Below are 20,087 nucleotides of genomic sequence, written 5' to 3'. Positions count from 1 at the left end.
TCCTCTGGTTTGATGGTAATGGTAGACTGAGGGATATGCTGGGCCATGAGGTTATGGATAGTTGTTGAATACAATTCTGCTGCTGCTGATGGTCCACAGCACCTCATGGATGTCCAATTTTGAGCTGCTAGATTTGTTCTGAATCTATCCCATTTAGCATGGGATAGTGTCACACAACACGATGGATTGTATCCTCATTGTGAAGCTGGGACTTCGTCTCCACAAGGATTGTAGTCACTCTGACCATTACTGTCATGGAGAGATGTATCTGTGACAGATTGGTGACGATGAGGTTTATGTAGGCCTTTCACTTGTGTTTGTTCTTGCTCCACCTGCTGCAGTCCCAGTCTGGCAGATATGTCCTTCAGGATTCAGCCATCTCGAGCAGTGCTGGTGCTGCTAAGCCGGTCTTGGTGATAGACATTGAACTCCCTTACCCAGAGTACATTCTGTGCCCTTGCTACCCTCAGTGCTTCCTCCAAATGGTGTTCGACATAGAGGAGTACAGATTCATCAGTTGAGGGAGGGCAGCAAGAGGTTTCCTTGCCTGTTTTTGTTATGATGCCATGAGACTTCATGGGGTCCAGAGTCAATGTTGAGAACTCCCAGGGCCACTCTCCACCACCCCCCCCCCCCTCCCCAACTGTATACCACTGTGCCATTACCTCTGGTGGGTCTGTCCTTCTGGTGAGACAGGATATATCCAGGGATGGTGATGGAGGAGTCGGGGACATTGGCTGTAACGTATGATTTGCTGAGAGTGATTACATCAGCCTGTTGCTTGACTAGTCTGTGGGACAGCTCTCCTAATTTTGGCACAACATACAAACATGCAAGCTCAGAGCAGGCATAGGCTATTCAGCCCCTCAAGCCTGCCCTGCCGTTCTATAAGATCATGGATGATCTGTTTGTGGATGCAACTCCACTTTCCTGCCTACCCCCGATACCCTTTGCTAGGGTCAAGTGAGGAGTGGTCGAAGGGCTTCTCTGTTTTCCCTCTTGGCCACAACAGATTTAATTCTTTCTTAAAGTAGATGTACTGGCCAATTCAATAGGTGTTTGGTTCTTGTTATGATAATTGCAAGTAAGTAATCAATTGGACAGGTTTTCTTGAGTTTAACAAAGAAAGAGATTAACTTTATTGCACCTAAACCAAACCAATTAAAATAATAAACTATGGGCCAATTTCACACTCTCTCTATCTCACACACATACACCACGCACACACACACACTCTTTCTCGAGGTTTACACACACAAAAACCGGTTACAGAGTGGGGAAAAGTAGATTAGTTAAGTTAGAGTCCATAGAAAAAAGGGGTTATGCACTCTCTGGGGTTTGGTGATTTAGTTGACTTCTAGCTGAATTTGGTGGTCCTGAGGCTTTTAGTTTCAGGAGGTAGATGTCTCTTGGAGACAGCAATGCGGATAATTTCCTCCAACGGGGTTTCTGATTGTAGCCAGAGTATGCAGAAGTGGTCAGTCAACAGGCAGGATTTGAAGTTTGCAAACTGGAATGGAGAGAGAGAGAGAGGGAGAGAGACAAGGACCCTCACTTGGGTCTGCACATTTCAGAGTCCAGATGCTTCTCCTTGCTGCTGCAGAGAAACACAAGCTTAAAACCACAGATGGGGAGGGCTTGTCACAAGACAGTCACTCAGTGATTCAAGCGTAGTAGTTGATATTTATTCTTGCTAAAAGAAAAAGAACAAGCACTCCCCTTAAACTTCCTGGGTCTTAGTTCTTGCTGGGATGTGCAGACATTTTGTCTCCACCTCACAGGCCTTGCATGGCAGGTTACCCAGGATACAGTGTTGCAAATGAAGTAGCCATCTTAAGCTGGTAGCAAAGTCATCTTTTATCTGTTCTATTTTAAGTTTCTTTTAAAAAAAAATTAGTTCAGATGTCCATTAAGTGGATTAAAGAAAATTATCATTCAACATAGTAAGTTGGCATGATGCCTTTGGCTCCCTTGACCCCAGATGTTAATGAGGACTTTACAGGGTCAACTGGGCAGGGTGTGCCCAGGTTGTGTACAGTGCCTAGGTCAATGCCAGGTGGTCTGTTTGTTTTCTTTTGTTAATTAACTTTTCTGTAGCAGTTTGATGCAATTGAGTGGCTTGCTTGGCTATTTAAGAGGGCAGTTAAGACTCAACCACATTGCTGTGGGTCTGGAGTCCAATAGTGGCCAGACCGGGTAAGGACGGCAGATTTTATTCCTTAAAGGACATTAGTGAACCAGATGGGTATTTACAACGCCACACCTATCAGAGGGGCGGCACCGAGGGAGCATGGCATTGCTGGAGGGGCAGCACCGAGGGAGCGCTGATCGGCCAGAATGGCGGCACTCTTGGAGGGGCTGTCTTTCGGTTGAGCCATTAAAGAAAGGCTCAGCCTGCTCTCTCAGGTTAATGTAAAAGATCCATGGTCACTATTGGAAGAACAACAGGGGAGTTCTCCCTGGTGTCCTAACCAATATTTATCTCTCAACCAACATCAGGAGGAAGAGTGTGAAGTATTGGATGTGATAAACGTAGGAAGAGAGGGAGTATTAATGGGATTAGCATCCTTGAAAGTTGATAAATCACCAGAGCCAGATGAAATGTACCCTAGGCTGTTAAAAGAAGCAAGAGAAGAAATAGCAGATGGTCTGATCATCATTTTCCAGTCCTCATTGGATACAGATGTGGTGCCTGAGGATTGGAGAACTGCTAATGTTGTACCTTTGTTTAAAAAGGGAGCGAAGGATAGACTGAATAATTGCAGGCCAGTCAGTCTAAGCTCAGATCTTGTTTGACCAACTTGATCAAATTTTTTGAAGAAGTAACAAGGAAGATAGATGGGGGTAGTGCAGTTGATGTGGTCGACATGGCTTTTAGCAAGACTTTTGACAAAGTCCCACATGGTAGACTGATTAAAAAAATAAAATTGCATGGGATTCAGGGAAACGCAGCAAGGTGGATACAAAATTGGCTCAGTGGCAGGAAACAAAGGGTAATTGTTGACGGATGTCTTAGCGACTGGAGGGCTGTTTCCAGTGACGTTCCACAGGGCTCAGTACTGGGTCCCCTGCTTTTTGTGGTATATATTAATGATTTGGACTTAAATGTAGGGGGCATGATCAAGAAGTTAGCAGACAACACAAAGATTGACCATGTGGCAGATAGCGAGAAGGATAGCTGTAGGCTGTGGGAAGATATTGATGGTCCGATCCGATGGGCAAAAAAGTGGCAAATGGAATTCAGCCTGGAGAAGTGTGAGGTGATGCGTTTGGGGAGGTCAAACAAGGCAAATGAATACATGATTAATGGGAAAATACTGAGAAGTGTAGAGGGAGTGAGGGATCTTGGAGTGAATGTCCACAGATCCCTGAAGGTAGCAGGACAGGTCGATAATGTGGTTAAAAAAGCAAATGGAATCCTTTCCTTTATCAGCTGAGGTATAGAATATAAGAGCAGGGAGGTTATGCTGGAACTGTATAACTCATTGGTTAGGCCACAATATGAGTACTGTGTGCAGTTCTGGTCACCTCATTACAGAAAGGATATATTTGCACTAGAGAGGGTACAGAGGAGATTTACGAGGATGTTGCCAGGACTGGAAAAATGCAGCTATGAGGAAAGATTGGATAGGCTGGGGTTGTTCTCCTTGGAAGAGAGAAGGCTGAGGGGGGATCTGATTGAAATGTACAAAATTGTGAGGGGCCTGGATAGAGTGGAGGTGAAGGGTCTATTCACCTTAGCAGAAAGGTCAGTGACGAGGGGGCGTAGATTTAAAGTGATTGGTAGAAAAATTAGAGGGGAGATGAAGAAAAGCTTTTTCACCCAGAGGGTGGTGGGAGTCTGGAACTCTGTCTGAAAGGGTAGTTGAGGCAGAGACCTTCAACCCATTCACAAGGAGTCTGGATATGCACCTCAAGTGCTGTAAGTTGCAGGGCTATGGACCAAATGCTGGAAGGTTGGGTTAGACTGTGTGGATCGTTTTTCGGCCTGCACAGACACGATGGGCCAAGTAGCCTCTTTCTTTGCCTTAAACTTTCTATGATCCCTAAAAACAGATTATCTGATCATTTATCCCATTCCTGTTTAGGGATTCTTGCTGTGACCATGTTGGCTGCTGTATTTCCTTGATTACAACAGTGACGGTACTACAAAGCCACTATTGGAAGAATGCTGGGGAGTTCACCCTGGTGTCCTGGCCAATATTTATCTCTCATCCAACATCCCTAAAACAGATAATCTGGTCATCTTCGCATCACTGGATTGGTGACCTGGCTGTTCATTTTATCACGTTCAGATGTTGCCCTTTTTTTGTCTATCTTTTGTTTATGCGCTCGAACATCTGGCTTGAAATAGCAGTGGGCGAATGCAAGTTCTGTGCTGTCTGTAATAAAAACAGAAACTGCTGAAAATACTCAGCAGGTCTGGCAGCATCTGTGGAGAGAACAGCAGAGTTTCAGGTCTGTGATCTTTCATCAGATGTTGCCTGATCGAATAAATGTTTGTTTCATGGTAAATGCACCTTGTCTAATGCTGAATGGAGCAGTGCACCAGTCCGCAACCTTCAGCTCATTCAAAACTCTGCTGCCCGTGTCCTTACTGGCACTAAGTCCGTTCACCCATCACCCCTGTGCTCACTGACCTACATTGACCCCCGATTAGGCAATGCCTCAATTTTAAAATGCTCTTTCATGTTTTCAAATCCCTCCTCAGCCTTGTCCTTCCCCATCTCACCACCTCTAGCTCTACAGCCCTCAGAGATATCTGTGCTCCCCCATTTCTGGCCTCTTGAGGACCCCCGATTTTAATCACTACATCATTGTCCGTGCCTTCAATTGCCTAGGCCCTCAGTTCTGGAATTCCCTCCATAAACATCTCTCCCTCTCTTTCCTCTTCTAAGACGTTTCTTTCATAAACCTTATTGACTAAGCTTTTGGTTACGTGTCCTAATATCTCCTTATGTGGTTTGGTGCCAAATTTTGTTTAGTAACGCTGCTGTGAAGTGTTTTGGGACATTTTACTATGTTAAAATGTTACAGAACTATAATGTTACAATATAATGTTACAGAACTAGTGCCTGCCAATGAGAACTAACTCTGTGGGGAGACAATGCTGTGTTGAGTGGGGAAATGGGGTGCGGAAGGTGGTGCTCCCTTAATGCCCTATCCCATATGGGCTTTCCCTGGATGAAGCTTTGTGCTCAGTGTTTCCCACTACTCAGCTGCAAACATTTGCCTTCATTCAGTGGAGGGGCAATTGTATTAAATTGAGTTTCCTGGGTTTTAATGAAGGTAATTGAGCTGTGATGTTGCTGTTTCGGCGCTGTCCTGCTGAACTCCTTTTCTGAACACTCAAATTTCTGTTCTTGTACAGCAGCTTGTGGTGATGCTGAAGCAGTGGCAGAGTCGTGCAGGATGAGCAGATTGCCAACTGACCAGGACCGGGCTGCAGTCAATCGTTTTGGTTCTAGTGCTTCCCTCAGTACCACGCATTCCATTAACACGTCCCAACTTGCTGCTAGTTTAGAGCCATACAAATCCAGCGACAGAAAGCCTATTTCTGATGTCAGGAGAACTTTCTGCTTATTTGTTACATTTGACCTTTTATTTGTTGGTTTGCTGTGGATAATAGAATTAAATGTAAGTATTAAACTCTTTGACTGTATTTTTCTGTGATCCTATATCCCGGGAGATTCTGCAAATCACTTGTTGCTAAAGGTGCTGTTTGACAAGCAATTGCAAACTTGGGTAGGTTTATCAAATCACCAGGAATTGATGGGAAGAGGGCGTCACTGGGAACAGAAGGGGAGAGGGTCTGGCCAGGGATGGACGGGGAGAGGGGTGAGGTCGCAACAGGAATGGATGGCAGAGGGGAGAGGGTCCTGGCCAGGGACGGACAGGGAGAGGGGCGAGGGTCTCGCTAGGATTGGGTAGGGTGCAGAGGGGAGAGAGAGTCTGCAGTTTTCTGATGTGTGTTTTCTGCTGAGTGAGGCTTTGTGCTGGGAATGTGTGTTTTGTATTTAAGATGTGGGCCATGACTCGGGCAGTATTATTCTCCTCAGTCCAGAGACCTGAGCACATAATGTAGGCTGACACTCCCAGTGCCAGTATTGAAGGAGTGCTGCACTCTCAGGGGTGCCAACTGTTGGATCAGACATTAAACCAAGGCCCCATCTGCTGCCTGAGGTGGACATAAAAAATCCCATATCCCTGTTGGAAGAGGAACAGGGGAGTTCTCCCTGGTGCCCTAACCAATATTTAACCTTCAATCCTTTCCCTCAAGGGCAGTAACAACTTTCCATTGGTTAGATGACCATACTGAGCTGACCACTATCTTCTACAGTAGTCAGAGGACCTTCTAGTGTATAGTTTGCCCCTCTACTAATGCAACTCAGTATCCTATTTGTCTCTTTTAAACTGCAGTTACAATTGTGTACTCATGGTTTAACCGATTTATCTGCCATACTACCTCTCCACCTTGGAGATGCAATAAAACTGGCCATGTAATTCTTTATATCTGGTCTAAATCATTCTGCCTAACTGAGATACAGATACCCAGCTTTATCCTAAACACAATCCTTTAGTTGTTAAGTCCAACACCTTCTGAAAGGCCAACATCTGGACACACTCCCAGGCTCTACAGCAACTGCTCACTTTTACAAAAGATTAGCAAGGCCACAGCAGCTTGAGTTCCCCTTTCCTTCCACTTCCAGCTGAGAGCCACTTTTCAGTATGTCTGACTGGCTATGGTATTGATTCTCACCCCAATAGCCACTGCTAGCCCATCCTTTCTTCCACACTTCCAGCCTGCAGTCGTCATTGCCCTGCCACACTTGTGTTTACCCTGAAAGAACTGTCTGTATATCGTACCCTCTGCCATTACCTCTTCACTCTGTGTGGTGTGCAGTGAGGCGGTAGAAACTAGGCGAATGGGCTCCAGGGAGACCACGTATTGAACATGTGAGTGAAAATGTTGTCAGGACATCCTGTTCAGTGGTTCCCTGTTTCTCTTTGTTTAAGGCTGCAGGAGTTGCAGAATTGATACTGATTCATTTGACCGAAACTGAACTGAACTGAAACAATGAGTTTCATGCCACTCAGACTGACTACAGTCTGTTTTTGAAGCCATTGAATCATTCTAAACTTTAGATTAGAATAATATGCTGTTTATAGAATTCTGGAATTTTGTAGCATAGTAGGAATCCATTTGGCCCATCGCACTTACTATGTCAACTATGAAAGAGCTCTGTGCCCTCCCTACTCTTTCCCCATACTCCTTGTTAAATTTTTCTTTTTCAGAATATTAATTTACTAAATACAGATTCACCTGGAGTAATGATAAGCCTTTGGTACAGGATGTTTGTTGTGGAGTTTAGTTTCAGAATCTCTCGCTGTATTTCAGTCCAGAGTAAGCCAGTACTGCGAGCAGCACCGGGAATCTAACTCCAGCTCTTGCACCATCGGCAAACCTGATTAATAGCAACAGTGTATCAGAATGCACAAATTAAGTGCAATGCCATTTTTTTTGGAATAAGTTCGATAAATTAGGATTTTTTTAAGTGTATTAGAGATTGTTCCCTATATCTGATCCATGTTTTAAAATCTGAATAAATGCCAGCAAATATATGGCTGTTTGATTATTTTAAATAAAAACAAGAAATACTGGAACTACTCAGCAGGTCTGGCAGCATCTGTGGAAAGAGAAGCAGAGTTAACGTTTCGGGTCAGTGACCCTTCTTCGGAACCGAAATTCCCCGCAACATGTCCCTTCTTCGGAACCGAAGATGGGTCACTGACCCGAAACGTTAACTCTGCTTCTCTTTCCACAGATGCTGCCAGACCTGCTGAGTAGTTCCAGCATTTCTTGTTTTTATTTCAGATTTCCAGCATCCGCAGTATTTTGCTTTTATTTGATTATTTTACCCTGATTTCAATAACCACTGCTGACAAAATGATTCCACTTGTGTCTTTTTGTTTTCTAGGTAGATGGTGGCATAATTCATAGTTTAGAAAGTGAGGTCATTCACTATGACTTCCACAAATCTTACTTTGATATACTTGTGAGTAAATTTTCTCATTTCCCTTCAAATGCTCAGTTAATGCAGCATTTAAACTCTTAATAGCTTTTATCTAATTCTCTTTTGTCCTTCCCAGTTACTGGCGGTGTTACGCTTCCTTATGCTGGTTATTGCATACGCTCTGTGTAGGTTAAACCACTGGTGGGTGATTGCGGTGAGTGATGTGATGGCATTTTTCTTGCCCCTTGCGTTAAGACAGTGGACATGTACAAAATGTGGGCCAGAATCTGTACTTTCTGTTCTCGAACCCCTCCTCCGACCACACGAGAGTTTATTTTTAAGTTGTGTATATTTGAATTTCTGTGATATGAGCTATTGATGCAGGGAAAGGAAGCATTTAATGCTCTTGGTCCTGGTGTCCATGTCTTGCCCGTTAGGGGAATGTGCAAAATAAAATTCCCCGCAACATGTCCGAACAGTGTATTTATGACTGCAGTATCCAAACAACACCTCTGCTGCATCAGATAATTGTGCACTTTACACTCCGAGATCCAGTAGCCTTTGATTTAAATAAATAACAATCTGATGCACACAGAAATTTTTTATTTCCTTCAAATTCTGTTTCCCCATCCCACACACTCCTGGACAGTGCGACGCCTGTCTGCTTTGTCTTCCACTGAAAATGTGCTTCTGATCCAGTGAATAATTTGGATAAAGGGTGATAGTTTTCATGAGTGGTCACAACTTTAAATGAGGTTAGATTAATCCACCATTAATACTGAGAGCTGAATTACTGAATCTTTGTAACTTCCCTTCCTGTGACTGTAAATGCCTCTTCTGCCACTGTTCCAGATTACAACAGCTGTCACCAGTGCCTTTCTAATCACAAAAGTCATTATTTCCAAGGTATGTAGTGACCATGCAACTAAACTCTAAATGAAAGTTCATTGCTGAGATTGTGCATCATTAGTTTGCTTTAAGTTGGTAAAAGTGTCTCATTTTACTTTAGCTCCTGGTTGAAGGTACGGCCTTTGCCTATTTACTGCCAATCATCTCTTTCATACTGGCCTGGATTGAGACCTGGTTCTTGGATTTTAAAGTGTTGCCACAAGAGGCAAAAGATGAAAACAGTAAGTAGTTACTGTTCTTTTGTGCTGTCTGTTCCCCCGATGGTGATGTCAGATTAAGTTGCAGGCAAAGCAGGTGATATGGATGGTGCAGATAGAGGATGATTTGTAACACTGAATTTTACATTGTCATTTTTAATGAAGCCAATCTAACCTTTGTTTTATCCACACGCTATTTTTTGTCCATTCTACAATTGCTGTAAGGTTAGCTAAAGTCAGTAACAAGTTGCCGTAAATGACTTAATGGTTTACAAATTCGGACGGTGTGATACATGCTGGGCCAATAGACTAAGTTACAACTCCTGAACTGTTACTTTAGGGATATGAAATATAATAAATCACACATACGTCTTGTTCTGCCAGTGTCTCTAATGTGAGTATCATTCTTCCTGTTCCAGGAGTCTTCATAGTATCTGATGTATCAGAGCACGCACCTCTCATCCGTCCTGGCCCCCTCTCGGATGGCCAGTTTTATTCTCCTCCCGAATCTGTTGTTGGTGAGTACTGTAAGAGCATGATGGAGATTGTAGGGCAGCTTTAATGTGCATAGTACCATAGTGCCAACATTATTCATGTCTGTTTATGGGGTGTCAGCTGTTAATTTCCCACAACTTTGTATTCATTAGTGTGAAATATGCAAATAATGTAAGAATATTGAGGGTCTGATTAATTCCCGCCACAGCGGGTGACACAGTGGCGCAGTGGTTAGCACCGCAGCCTCACAGCTCCAGCGACCTGGGTTCGGTTCTGGATACTGCCTGTGTGGAGTTTGCAAGTTCTCCCTGTGACCGCGTGGGTTTCCGCCGGTGCTCCGGTTTTGTCCCACAGCCAAACTTGCAGGTTGATAGGTAAATTGGCCATTGTAAATTGCCCCTAGTGTAGGTAGGTGGTAGGAGAATGGTGGGGATGTGGTAGGGAATATGGGATTAATGTAGGATTAGTATAAATGGGTGCTTGTTGGTCAGCACAGACTTGGTGGGCCGAAGGGCCCGTTTCAGTGCTGTATCTCTCTATGACCCTATAAATATCCATTGATATTTCGGACACAAATCTCCATTAATTGGCCATTCATCAAGGTATCTGCAAGGAGCAGGATGCCCACGAGGTGTTGATGAGCCAGTGGGTGCAGCTGCCAGGGACATTTGACAGAGACTGAGTGGGCATGTTCTCCTCCTGTTCCCAAGCACCCTTCACTAGTAATCTCTGCATCTTTTCAGTGTTGAAATAAATCACTCTCTCCAGAATTTGCACTCGCACAGTAATCATTCTGTTCACTGCGCAGGTCTTTCCCACAAACTGACACCGCACACTTTAACCTTGTGCTGCTTTTGAATGAGTGTGAGCATCTCTGAACCTAGTGCCTGCTACCATGGTGCATTCCCTGCTTAACCTCCTGTGTTATCTGGACGGCCTAATTCTGCCCCTCCTCTTGGTGTGAGCTACTGAATCTCACCATCTCTTGGAACCTGCCTCCTCCTATAATCTTCGTCACTGACGAGCTCAACTGTGACCACTTCATTTTATCCCTGTGGACCTGCAACCTCCTAACCACCTTCCATCTCCTTCTGCATCCATACTGTGGGGGGTGGGGGAGGAGGTCAGACAGTTCCTCCTCCAATCACTTTGGTGGTACAGGAAAGACCAGTTATATTCAATCAGCTCCTTAAACCCCGCGTCCTTTGCCTCCAGCAAATATGAGCAATTTATGGATTTTTTTTTTTCCAAGGTGTAGACCATCCCTATGTCTGCTTCTGCTGTTTACCCCACTTCCCCCTTCCCACCTCTCTCCTCCTTAAAACCGAGCTTTTTCACCAAGCATTTTGCCCACTCTCCCAATATCTCTCTCCCTGCCCCGGCCTCCATTTTGTCTGATTCTCTGTGGTAACCTGGGATGTTTTTCTGTGTTAAAGGTACAATAAAAATACAAGTTGTTTTAACTGTTTTCCTACATCTTTATATATTATAATTTGTCGTGATGTACCTAACTTGTTCTGAAATTTAATCATGCTGGCGTGGAATGGGGACCAGTCCTTGAGTAAGCCAGTCCTGAACATTTGTGGTTCAGTGGCGATGCACAGTGGTAGTTTGCCTTCATTGTGAGCTGAGAGCCACTGCGGTGGCTGGACGGACATGTTCTCTATCAGACAAAAGGAAAGGCCTCTTTTTAACATAACGGAATGATGCTGTAGAGAAATCCAGCTGTCTCGCTCCAAGTAGTTGGTTATCATGCTCTCATTCGGATTATATCGGTAAAGAGATCAAAAATAAGTTCGTGACAAAGGTTCTTGGCAAAGGCTTTATCACCACTTTTATTTACAAACAATCAACAGTGTTGGAGACGGTAACATTGTGGTAATGTTACTGGAGTAGTAATCTAGAGGACCAGACTAATGCTTCAGAGACATGACTTCAGATCCCACCATGGCAGCTGGAGGAATTTAAACTCAGTAAATTAATAAATCTGGAATCATGAAATTACCAGATTGTCATGAAAAACCTATCTCGTTCACTAATGTCCTTCAGGGAAGAAAATCTGCTGTCCTTACCCGGTCTGGCCTACAGGTCATTTCATATCCACAGCAATGTGGTTAACACTTAACTGCGCTCTGAAATGGCCCAGAAAGCCACTCGGTTTCAATGGCAGTTGGGGATAGGCAAGAAATGCTGGCTTTGCCAACGACGCTCAAATCCCAAGAACAAATAATAAAACTTTTATTTTAATATGATTTTTATCATTGTTCCACACATGCATTGCAGCAAAAATCAGCTACTATCTCTTGGGTTCCTCATATTCCTAAGTAATAAATGTTTGCTTTAAACAGTTTTCAGAGGCTGTTGCTCTGCTCAGAATGTACCTTCTTGTGCCATAATGTGTGATTCTAAAATTGGGTTTAATCTTGCATAACCTTCATGCCACACAAGTGCCAGGCAAAGACCATCTCCAACAAGAGAAAAATTAACCATCTCCCATTGACATTCAATGGCATTACCATCACAGCCCCCATCATCATCATCCTGGGGGTTACCATTGACCAAAAGCTTAACGGGACCAGCCATAAAAATACTGTGGCTACAAGATCAGGTCAGAGGCTGGGAATTCTGTGGTGGGTAGCTCAGCTTTGTGTCTCCCCAAAGCCTGTCCACCCTCTACAAGGCACAAGTCAGGAGTGTGATGGAATACTCTCCACTTGCCTGGATGGGTGCAGCTCCAACAACACTCAAGAAGCTCGACACCATCCAGGACAAAGCAGCCCGCTTGTTCGGCATCCCATCCACCACCTTCAACATTCGCTCCCTCTACCACCAATGCACAGAGGCAGCAGTATGTACCCTCTACAAGATGCACTGCAGTAACTCACTAAGGCTCCTTCGACAGCACCTTTTCAAACCTGCGACTTCTTCCACCTAGAAGGACAGGGCAGCAGATGCATGGGAACACCACCATCTGCAAGTTCCCCTCCAAGCCACACACCATCCTGACTTGGAAATATATACCGTTCCTTCGCTGTCACTGGGTCAAAATCATGGAACTCCCTCCCTAACAGCACTGTGGGTGTACCTTAACCACATGGACTGCAGTGGTTCAAGAAGGCAGCTCACCACCACCTTCTCAAGGGCAGTTAGGGATGGGCAGCAAATGCTTGCCCAGCATATGACACTCACATCCCATGAAAGAATTAGAAAAAAAAAGCAATTACTGAACTGTGCTAACACATGATGTGTTGGTTAAAATCTGCACTTCTGTTTTCTGGTGGGGTTTCTCAAGTGTAATTTCAGTTCTAACCAGTACAGAGGAAGCTGCATTGATGCTGATTTTTAGAAGTACATTCGTTGAAGTACAGAGCAGCTGCTAAACGGTGACTGCCCTCCAGTGTAGGCTTGTTGATTTATCTGTCAAACGGCTGATCAGGGTTGTAAGGGCCCATTTTACAGTGAAGCTGTGGTGAGTGCTGATGTGGTTGGTTTTTGGAAATAGATCAGTTGCCTCCCTAAGCTAGACTGGTGGTGTTAGGATATGTAGGTTAATGGGGTTACAGCCCAGTGTGGGCCCTCTGTGGGTTGTGTCTGTTCCAGCTGTCGTCTCTGAGCAGTGTGCAATACGATGGAAGCCCCATCTCTTCACCACATCCTCTTTTGTTCAGTTATTTTCATACAGAGATGGGTTGAAACTTGTATTGGCCCCTTTGTGGGACTGATTTTCTGATACAGAAGCCTGTTTCCCAAATCTCTATGTAGCCATGAACTTAAACCACAGCGAGTATTTCCCATGTAGTGCAGATCTTGGCTGCACTGTCTGGATTGAGGTTCTGTTTCTGCAGGTGTTCACTGTAAAGATGTTTAACTGTTTTCAGCCACAAAACAACCACTTCACTGATCTTGGGCTCTCTCCTTCAGAATTTGCTATAAATATCCAAACAAAAAAAATTAATTTTAAGAGGAAACCAAAAGATCTAATAACTCCAGTTGAAGAGATTGCCCACTGCAGCATAAAACAAATCTGCTTAGTAGACATTTGAATGTTTAATTTTTGTCTGCCATGAAATGAAAAAGGTTAATCGCTTTTTTAAAAAAAACCCTTTGCTGAGACCACAGTTGGAGCACTGAAGCGTTTGGGGCTCCATACTTTAGGCAGGATGTTGAGACGATGGATGGGGTACAGCACCGATTCACTGGGCTGCTGTCTAATGTAAGAAAATACAAATATGACAAAAGACCTAAATTGGGACAGAGATTGATGGAGGTAAAATCATAGAATGATGCAGCGCTGAAGGAGGCCATTCGGCCCATCATGCCTGTGCCAGCTCCTTGAAAGAGTTATCCAATTATTCCCCTCCTCTACCCTTTCCCGATAGCCCTGCAAATGTTTCCTTTTAAAGTATTCAATTCTCTTTTGCAAGTTACTATTGAATCTGCTTCCACCACCCTTTCAGGCAGCACAATCCAGATCACAACGACTTGGCTGTGTTTAAATAAAAGGTTTCCTCATGGTGCCTTAGATCTATGTCTTCTAGTTACTCTCCCTTTTGCCACTCTTATCAAAATCCTTCATGATTTTAAACACCTCTATCAAATCTCACCTTCTGCTTTAAGGAGAACCACCCCAGCTTCTCTCATCTTTCCATGTAACTGAAATCCTTCATTGCTGGTGCCATGCTGGTAAATCTCCTCTGCACTTTCTCTAAGGCTTTGCATCCGTCAGTAAAGTGTCGACCCCAGAATTGCCAACAATACACTAGTGGGGTCTTACCAGTATTTTATAAAGTTTTGGCATAACTTCCTGGCTTTTGTACTCTATGCATCTGTTTCCAAATCCAAGGATCCTGTGTGCCCTTTTAACAGCCTTTTCAACTTGTCCTGCCACCCCCAGGCCTCTCTGTTCTTGCACCCCTCTAAAATTATACCATTTATTTATATTATTGCTCCTCATTCTTTGTACCACTGCACACTTCTCTGTTAAATCGCATCTGTCATTTCTCTGCCCATTTCACCAGTTTGTCTGTGTCCTCCTGAAATCTACTGCCGTCATCCTCATTGTTTACTACATTTCTGAGTTTCATCTGGTCTGCAAACTTTTGAAATTATGCTCTATGTACCTGAGTCCAGGTCATTCATATATATCAAAAAGAGCAATGGTCCTAATATTGATGCACGCTGGATGGTTGTGGGGGGGGGGGGGGAAGGGAGGGGGGGGGTGCATGACTATATGCTTCCCTCCAACTGAAAAACAACTGTTCACCACTACTCTCTACTTTCTGTCTCTTAGCTAATTTTATATATCCATGCTGCCACTGTCCCTTTAATCCCATGGGCTTCAATTTTGCTAACAAGTCTATTGTATGGTACTTTATCAGACACCTTCTGAAAGTGCATATACACAACGTCAACCGCACTACCTTGATCAACTCTCTCCAATAGAAAAAAACTCAATGAAGTTAGTAAAACATGATTTGCCTTTAACTAATCATTTCATTTCATTTCATGTATTATCCCATGTTTTCCAAATGGCAATTCATTTTGCCTCAGATTGTAGTCTGTAAAAGTTACCCCACCACCTATGTTAGGTTGACTGTCCTATAGGTGCTGGGTTTATCATGTCTCCTTTTTTGAACAAAGGAGCAATAATTGCAATTCTCCAATGCTCTTTCAGCATTCCACCATCTAAAGAAGAATGGAAGATTGTGGCCAGGGCCTCCACAATTTTCACCCTTCCTTCCCTCGGTAACTAGGATGCATCCCATCCGTACTGGGTGTCTTTTCTACTTTGAGTCCAGCTAGCCTTTTAAGTACCTCCTCTTTATTATTCTATCCAATAGCGCCACTACCTCTTCCTTTACTGCTACATTGACAGTATCCTCTTCTCCTAATGAAGACAGATACAAAGTACTGATTTAGTACCTCAACCATGCCCTCTACCTTCACAAGAAGATCTCCTTTTTGGTCCCTAATCGGCCCTGCCTTTCCTTCTGATTACCCTTGTACTATTTATGTGCTTAAAAGACTTCTGGATCTCTTCAAGGCTCGACAGGGTGGATGCAGGAAGGATGGTTTCCCTGGCTCGGGAGTCCAGAACCAGGGGACACAGTGTCAGAATAAGGGGCAGGCCATTTAGGACTGAAATGAGGAGGAATTTCTTCACTCTGAGCGATGAATCTTTGGAATTCTCTGCCTCAGAGGGCTGTGGAATCTCAGTCATTGAGTATGTTCAACACGGAGATCAATAGATTTCTACATATTAAAAACATAACGGGATGCGGGGATAATGCAGGAAAATGGATGTTGAAGTCGAAGAAGATCAGCCATGATCTCATTGAACGGCGGAGTGGGCTCAAAGGGCTGAAGGGCCAACTCTTGCTCCTATTTCTTATGTTCTTTTGTCCCTTTTATGTTACCTGCAAATCTATTTTCATACTCTCTTTGCCCCTCTTGTTTTTTTTTTCTGTTCTCCCCTGTACATTCTGTATTCATCTTGCTTCTCTACTGAATTGTGAGCGACATTTATCATAAGCCTCCTTTTTCTGTTTTGTTTAAATCTCTTAAAGTTGTTGTATATCTTCAGTCACCTAGGGCGCTCTAGTTTTGGATGCCCTTCCTTTCCCCCCTCATGGGAATGTGTCTACTCTGTAGCCAAACTATGTCCTCTTTGAAGGTCTCTCTTCAATTATGGGAAGATGGGACAGAATTGATGGAAGCAGACTGTTTCCAATGGTGAGGGATGTGAATGAGAGTCTGTAGATATAAGATTAAATGCAAGAGATTTTAGACAGAAGGCAGGTCAAACCCTTTCGGAGACTGTGAGGCTGTGGAATCACTACTGGACTTACTGATTGAAACAAAAACCATATCAACATTTAAGAATAGGTTAGAGAAGTGTCTGAAGGAAAGGGATATGGAAACAAGGCAAGTACATGGGATTAGAATACTTCTCCTGTGGAAAACATCAACAGAACTGGCTGGACTGAATGGTGTGTTTCTGTGTTGCAATTTCTGTGTAATCCTAGAAGCAGAGAAGACTGAAAATTAAAGGGACAGGTGGGGGTATTTGGGAAAAAGTACAAACTGTTGCTGTGCTGAAAGCGATTCGTGCGGGAGACCGGACAACACATGCAGGAAGGTACGGGAGGTCGAAGCCTGGCCTTTCACCAGGGGGAGCAATTGGAAATAAAGCTAGCTGCTGCCAATTTATAGTATAACTTCACTCAATAGCATTGGCTGCGAGTTGATTTTGGGCTACACCTCTTTACATCAATTGGACTTTATGGCCTTAAAGGGGCAGGCCACATTAAACACAGATCAGAATAATCTTGTTACACCATTCTGTCCTCCACCCCACTGTGGTAACATTGCTGGCCACCCACACAAATATTAAAAGATTCAGCAAAATGTGTTTTCTCTTTTTATGAAAAATGACTCCATGGTGGAATACTTGGAACAGATCTGAGTGCTCGGGATTTCCATCAAGGAAGCAAGTTATTAGACAGTTCACGGGTAGGTTACTCTGACTCTAGCTGATGGGAAGTGCCTCCCCTCCAGCCCTCCATGTAGCATTCCTGATGTTAGGGAAGGCATGTCTGTGGAGAAATATTGGGAATCTGAGCTGATACTCTACAGATATTGGATGCCAGAAGGAGCTCTTCCTAATCACTGGGGCAGGAAATATTGTTAGGAGGAGGGAGCAGAAATGGTCAAATGTTCAATTGTAAATGTAGAGAACCATCTAGCCATACCCCTCCTAGACCCTTCCAATCATTACCTATAAATCTAGTAATATTCCTCCGAGACCCTTCCAATCATTACCTATAAATCTAGTAATATTCCTCCGAGACCCTTCCAATCATTACCTATAAATCTAGTAATATTCCTCCTAGACCCTTCCAATCATTACCTATAAATCTAGTAATATTCCTCCTCGACCCTTCCAATCATTACCTATAAATCTAGCAATACCCCTGCTAGACCCTTCCAATCATTACCTATAAATCTAGTAATATTCCTCCTCGACCCTTCCAATCATTACCTATAAATCTAGTAATATTCCTCCTCGACCCTTCCAATCATTACCTATAAATCTAGCAATACCCCTGCTAGACCCTTCCAATCATTACCTATAAATCTAGTAATATTCCTCCTCGACCCTTCCAATCATTACCTATAAATCTAGCAATACCCCTGCTAGACCCTTCCAATCATTACCTATAAATCTAGTAATATTCCTCCTAGACCCTTCCAATCATTACCTATAAATCTAGTAATATTCCTCCTCGACCCTTCCAATCATTACCTATAAATCTAGCAATACCCCTGCTAGACCCTTCCAATCATTACCTATAAATCTAGTAATATTCCTCCTCGACCCTTCCAATCATTACCTATAAATCTAGTAATATTCCTCCTCGACCCTTCCAATCATTGCCTATAAATCTAGTAATATTCCTCCTAGACCCTTCCAATCATTACCTATAAATCTAGTAATACCCTCTTCAGCTGCTTCATCAATGACCTTCCTTCAATCATATGGTCAGAAGTGGGGAATTTTGCTGATGATTGCACAATGTTCAGCACCATTCGTGACTCCTCAGATACTGAAGCAGTCTGTGTAGAAATGCAGCAAGACCTGGACAATATCCAGGCTTGGGCTGATAAGTGGCAAGTAACATTCGTGCCACACAAGTGCCAGGCAATGACCATCTCCAACAAGAGAGAATCTAACCATCTCCCCTTGACATTCAATGGCATTACCATTGAATCCCTCACTATCAACATCCTAGGGGCTACCATTGACCAGAAACTGAACTGGAGTAGCCATATAAATGCCGTGGCTACACGAGCAGGTCAGAGACTAGGAAGCCTGAGACGAGTAACTCACCTCCTGACTCCCCAAAGCCTGTCCACCATCTACAAGGCACAAGTCAGGAGTGTGATGGAATACTCTCCACTTGCCTGGATGGGTGCAGCTCCAACAACACTCAAGAAGCTCGACACCATCCAGGACAAAGCAGCCCGCTTGATTGGCACCCCATCTTCAAACATTCACTCCCTCCACCACCGACGCACAGTGGCAGCAGTGTGTACCATCTACAAGATGCACTGCAGCAATGCACCAAGGCTCCTTAGACAGCACCTTTTCAAACCCGCGACCTCTAGCAACTAGAAGGACAAGGGCAGCACATACATGGGAACACCACCACCTACAAGCTCCCCTCCAAGTCACACACCATCCTGACTTGGAACTCTATCGGCGTTCCTTCACTGTCGCTGGGTCAAAATCCTGGAACTCTCTTCCTAACAGCACTGTGGGTGTACCTACCCCACATGGACTGCAGCAGTTCAAGAAGGCAGCTCACCACCACCTTCTCGAGGGCAATTGGGGATGGGCAATAAATGCTGGCCTAGCCAGCGAAGCCCACATCCCATGAAAGAATTTTAAAAAATAATACCCTTCCAATCATTACCTATAAATCTAGTAATATTCCTCCTCGACCCTTCCAATCATTACCTATAAATCTAGCAATACCCCTGCTAGACCCTTCCAATCATTACCTGTAAATTTAGTAATACCCCTCATATACCCTTCCGATCATTACCTATAAATTTAGTAATATTCCTCCTCGACCCTTCCAATCATTACCTATAAATCTAGTAATATTCCTCCTCGACCCTTCCAATCATTACCTATAAATCTAGTAATATTCCTCCTCGACCCTTCCAATCATTACCTATAAATCTAGCAATACCCCTGCTAGACCCTTCCAATCATTACCTGTAAATTTAGTAATACCCCCATATACCCTTCCAATCATTACCTATAAATCTAGTAATACCCCTGCTGGACCCTTCCAATCATTACCTATAAATCTAGCAATACCCCTGCTAGACCCTTCCAATCATTACCTATAAATCTAGTAATACTCTTCATATACCCTTCCAATCATTACCTATAAATCTAGCAATACCCCTGCTAGACCCTTCCAATCATTACCTATAAATCTAGTAATACCCCTCATATACCCTTCCAATCATTACCTATAAATCTAGCAATACCCCTGCTAGACCCTTCCAATCATTACCTATAAATCTAGCAATACCCCTGCTAGACCCTTCCAATCATTACCTATAAATCTAGTAATACCCCTGCTGGACCCTTCCAATCATTACCTATAAATCTAGCAATACCCCTGCTAGACCCTTCCAATCATTACCTATAAATCTAGCAATACCCCTGCTAGACCCTTCCAATCATTACCTATAAATCTAGTAATACCCCTGCTGGACCCTTCCAATCATTACCTATAAATCTAGCAATACCCCTGCTAGACCCTTCCAATCATTACCTATAAATCTAGTAATACTCTTCATATACCCTTCCAATCATTACCTATAAATCTAGCAATACCCCTGCTAGACCCTTCCAATCATTACCTGTAAATTTAGTAATACCCCCATATAC

The 20,087-nt window shown here is 43.6% G+C and overlaps 1 protein-coding gene across 5 annotated transcripts in view; it reads left to right on the top strand.

Annotated features, from left to right (window-relative positions):
- Positions 1-20,087, top strand: part of stard3nl (STARD3 N-terminal like) — a 47,306-nt gene that overhangs the window by 17,772 nt on the left and 9,447 nt on the right. For 4 of the 5 annotated variants that reach the window (XR_010975120.1, XR_010975119.1, XM_068032614.1 and 1 more), the window contains exons 2-7: positions 5,372-5,637; positions 7,980-8,057; positions 8,152-8,229; positions 8,868-8,921; positions 9,025-9,145; positions 9,541-9,639. Coding sequence is in view for 3 of the 5 variants with exons in the window: in XM_068032614.1 (XP_067888715.1) it covers positions 5,413-5,637; positions 7,980-8,057; positions 8,152-8,229; positions 8,868-8,921; positions 9,025-9,145; positions 9,541-9,639 (655 nt within the window). In the remaining 2 variants the exon portion in view is untranslated. The remainder of the gene's footprint in view (positions 1-5,371; positions 5,638-7,979; positions 8,058-8,151; positions 8,230-8,867; positions 8,922-9,024; positions 9,146-9,540; positions 9,640-20,087) is intronic. The other variant, XM_068032615.1, reaches the window with a different exon arrangement.

The sequence above is a fragment of the Heterodontus francisci genome, chromosome 5, assembly GCF_036365525.1.
Source record: "Heterodontus francisci isolate sHetFra1 chromosome 5, sHetFra1.hap1, whole genome shotgun sequence".
Lineage (NCBI taxonomy): Eukaryota > Metazoa > Chordata > Chondrichthyes > Heterodontiformes > Heterodontidae > Heterodontus > Heterodontus francisci.
Note: the sequence above shows the minus strand (reverse complement) of the source record. Positions and strands in the feature narration are given on the sequence as shown.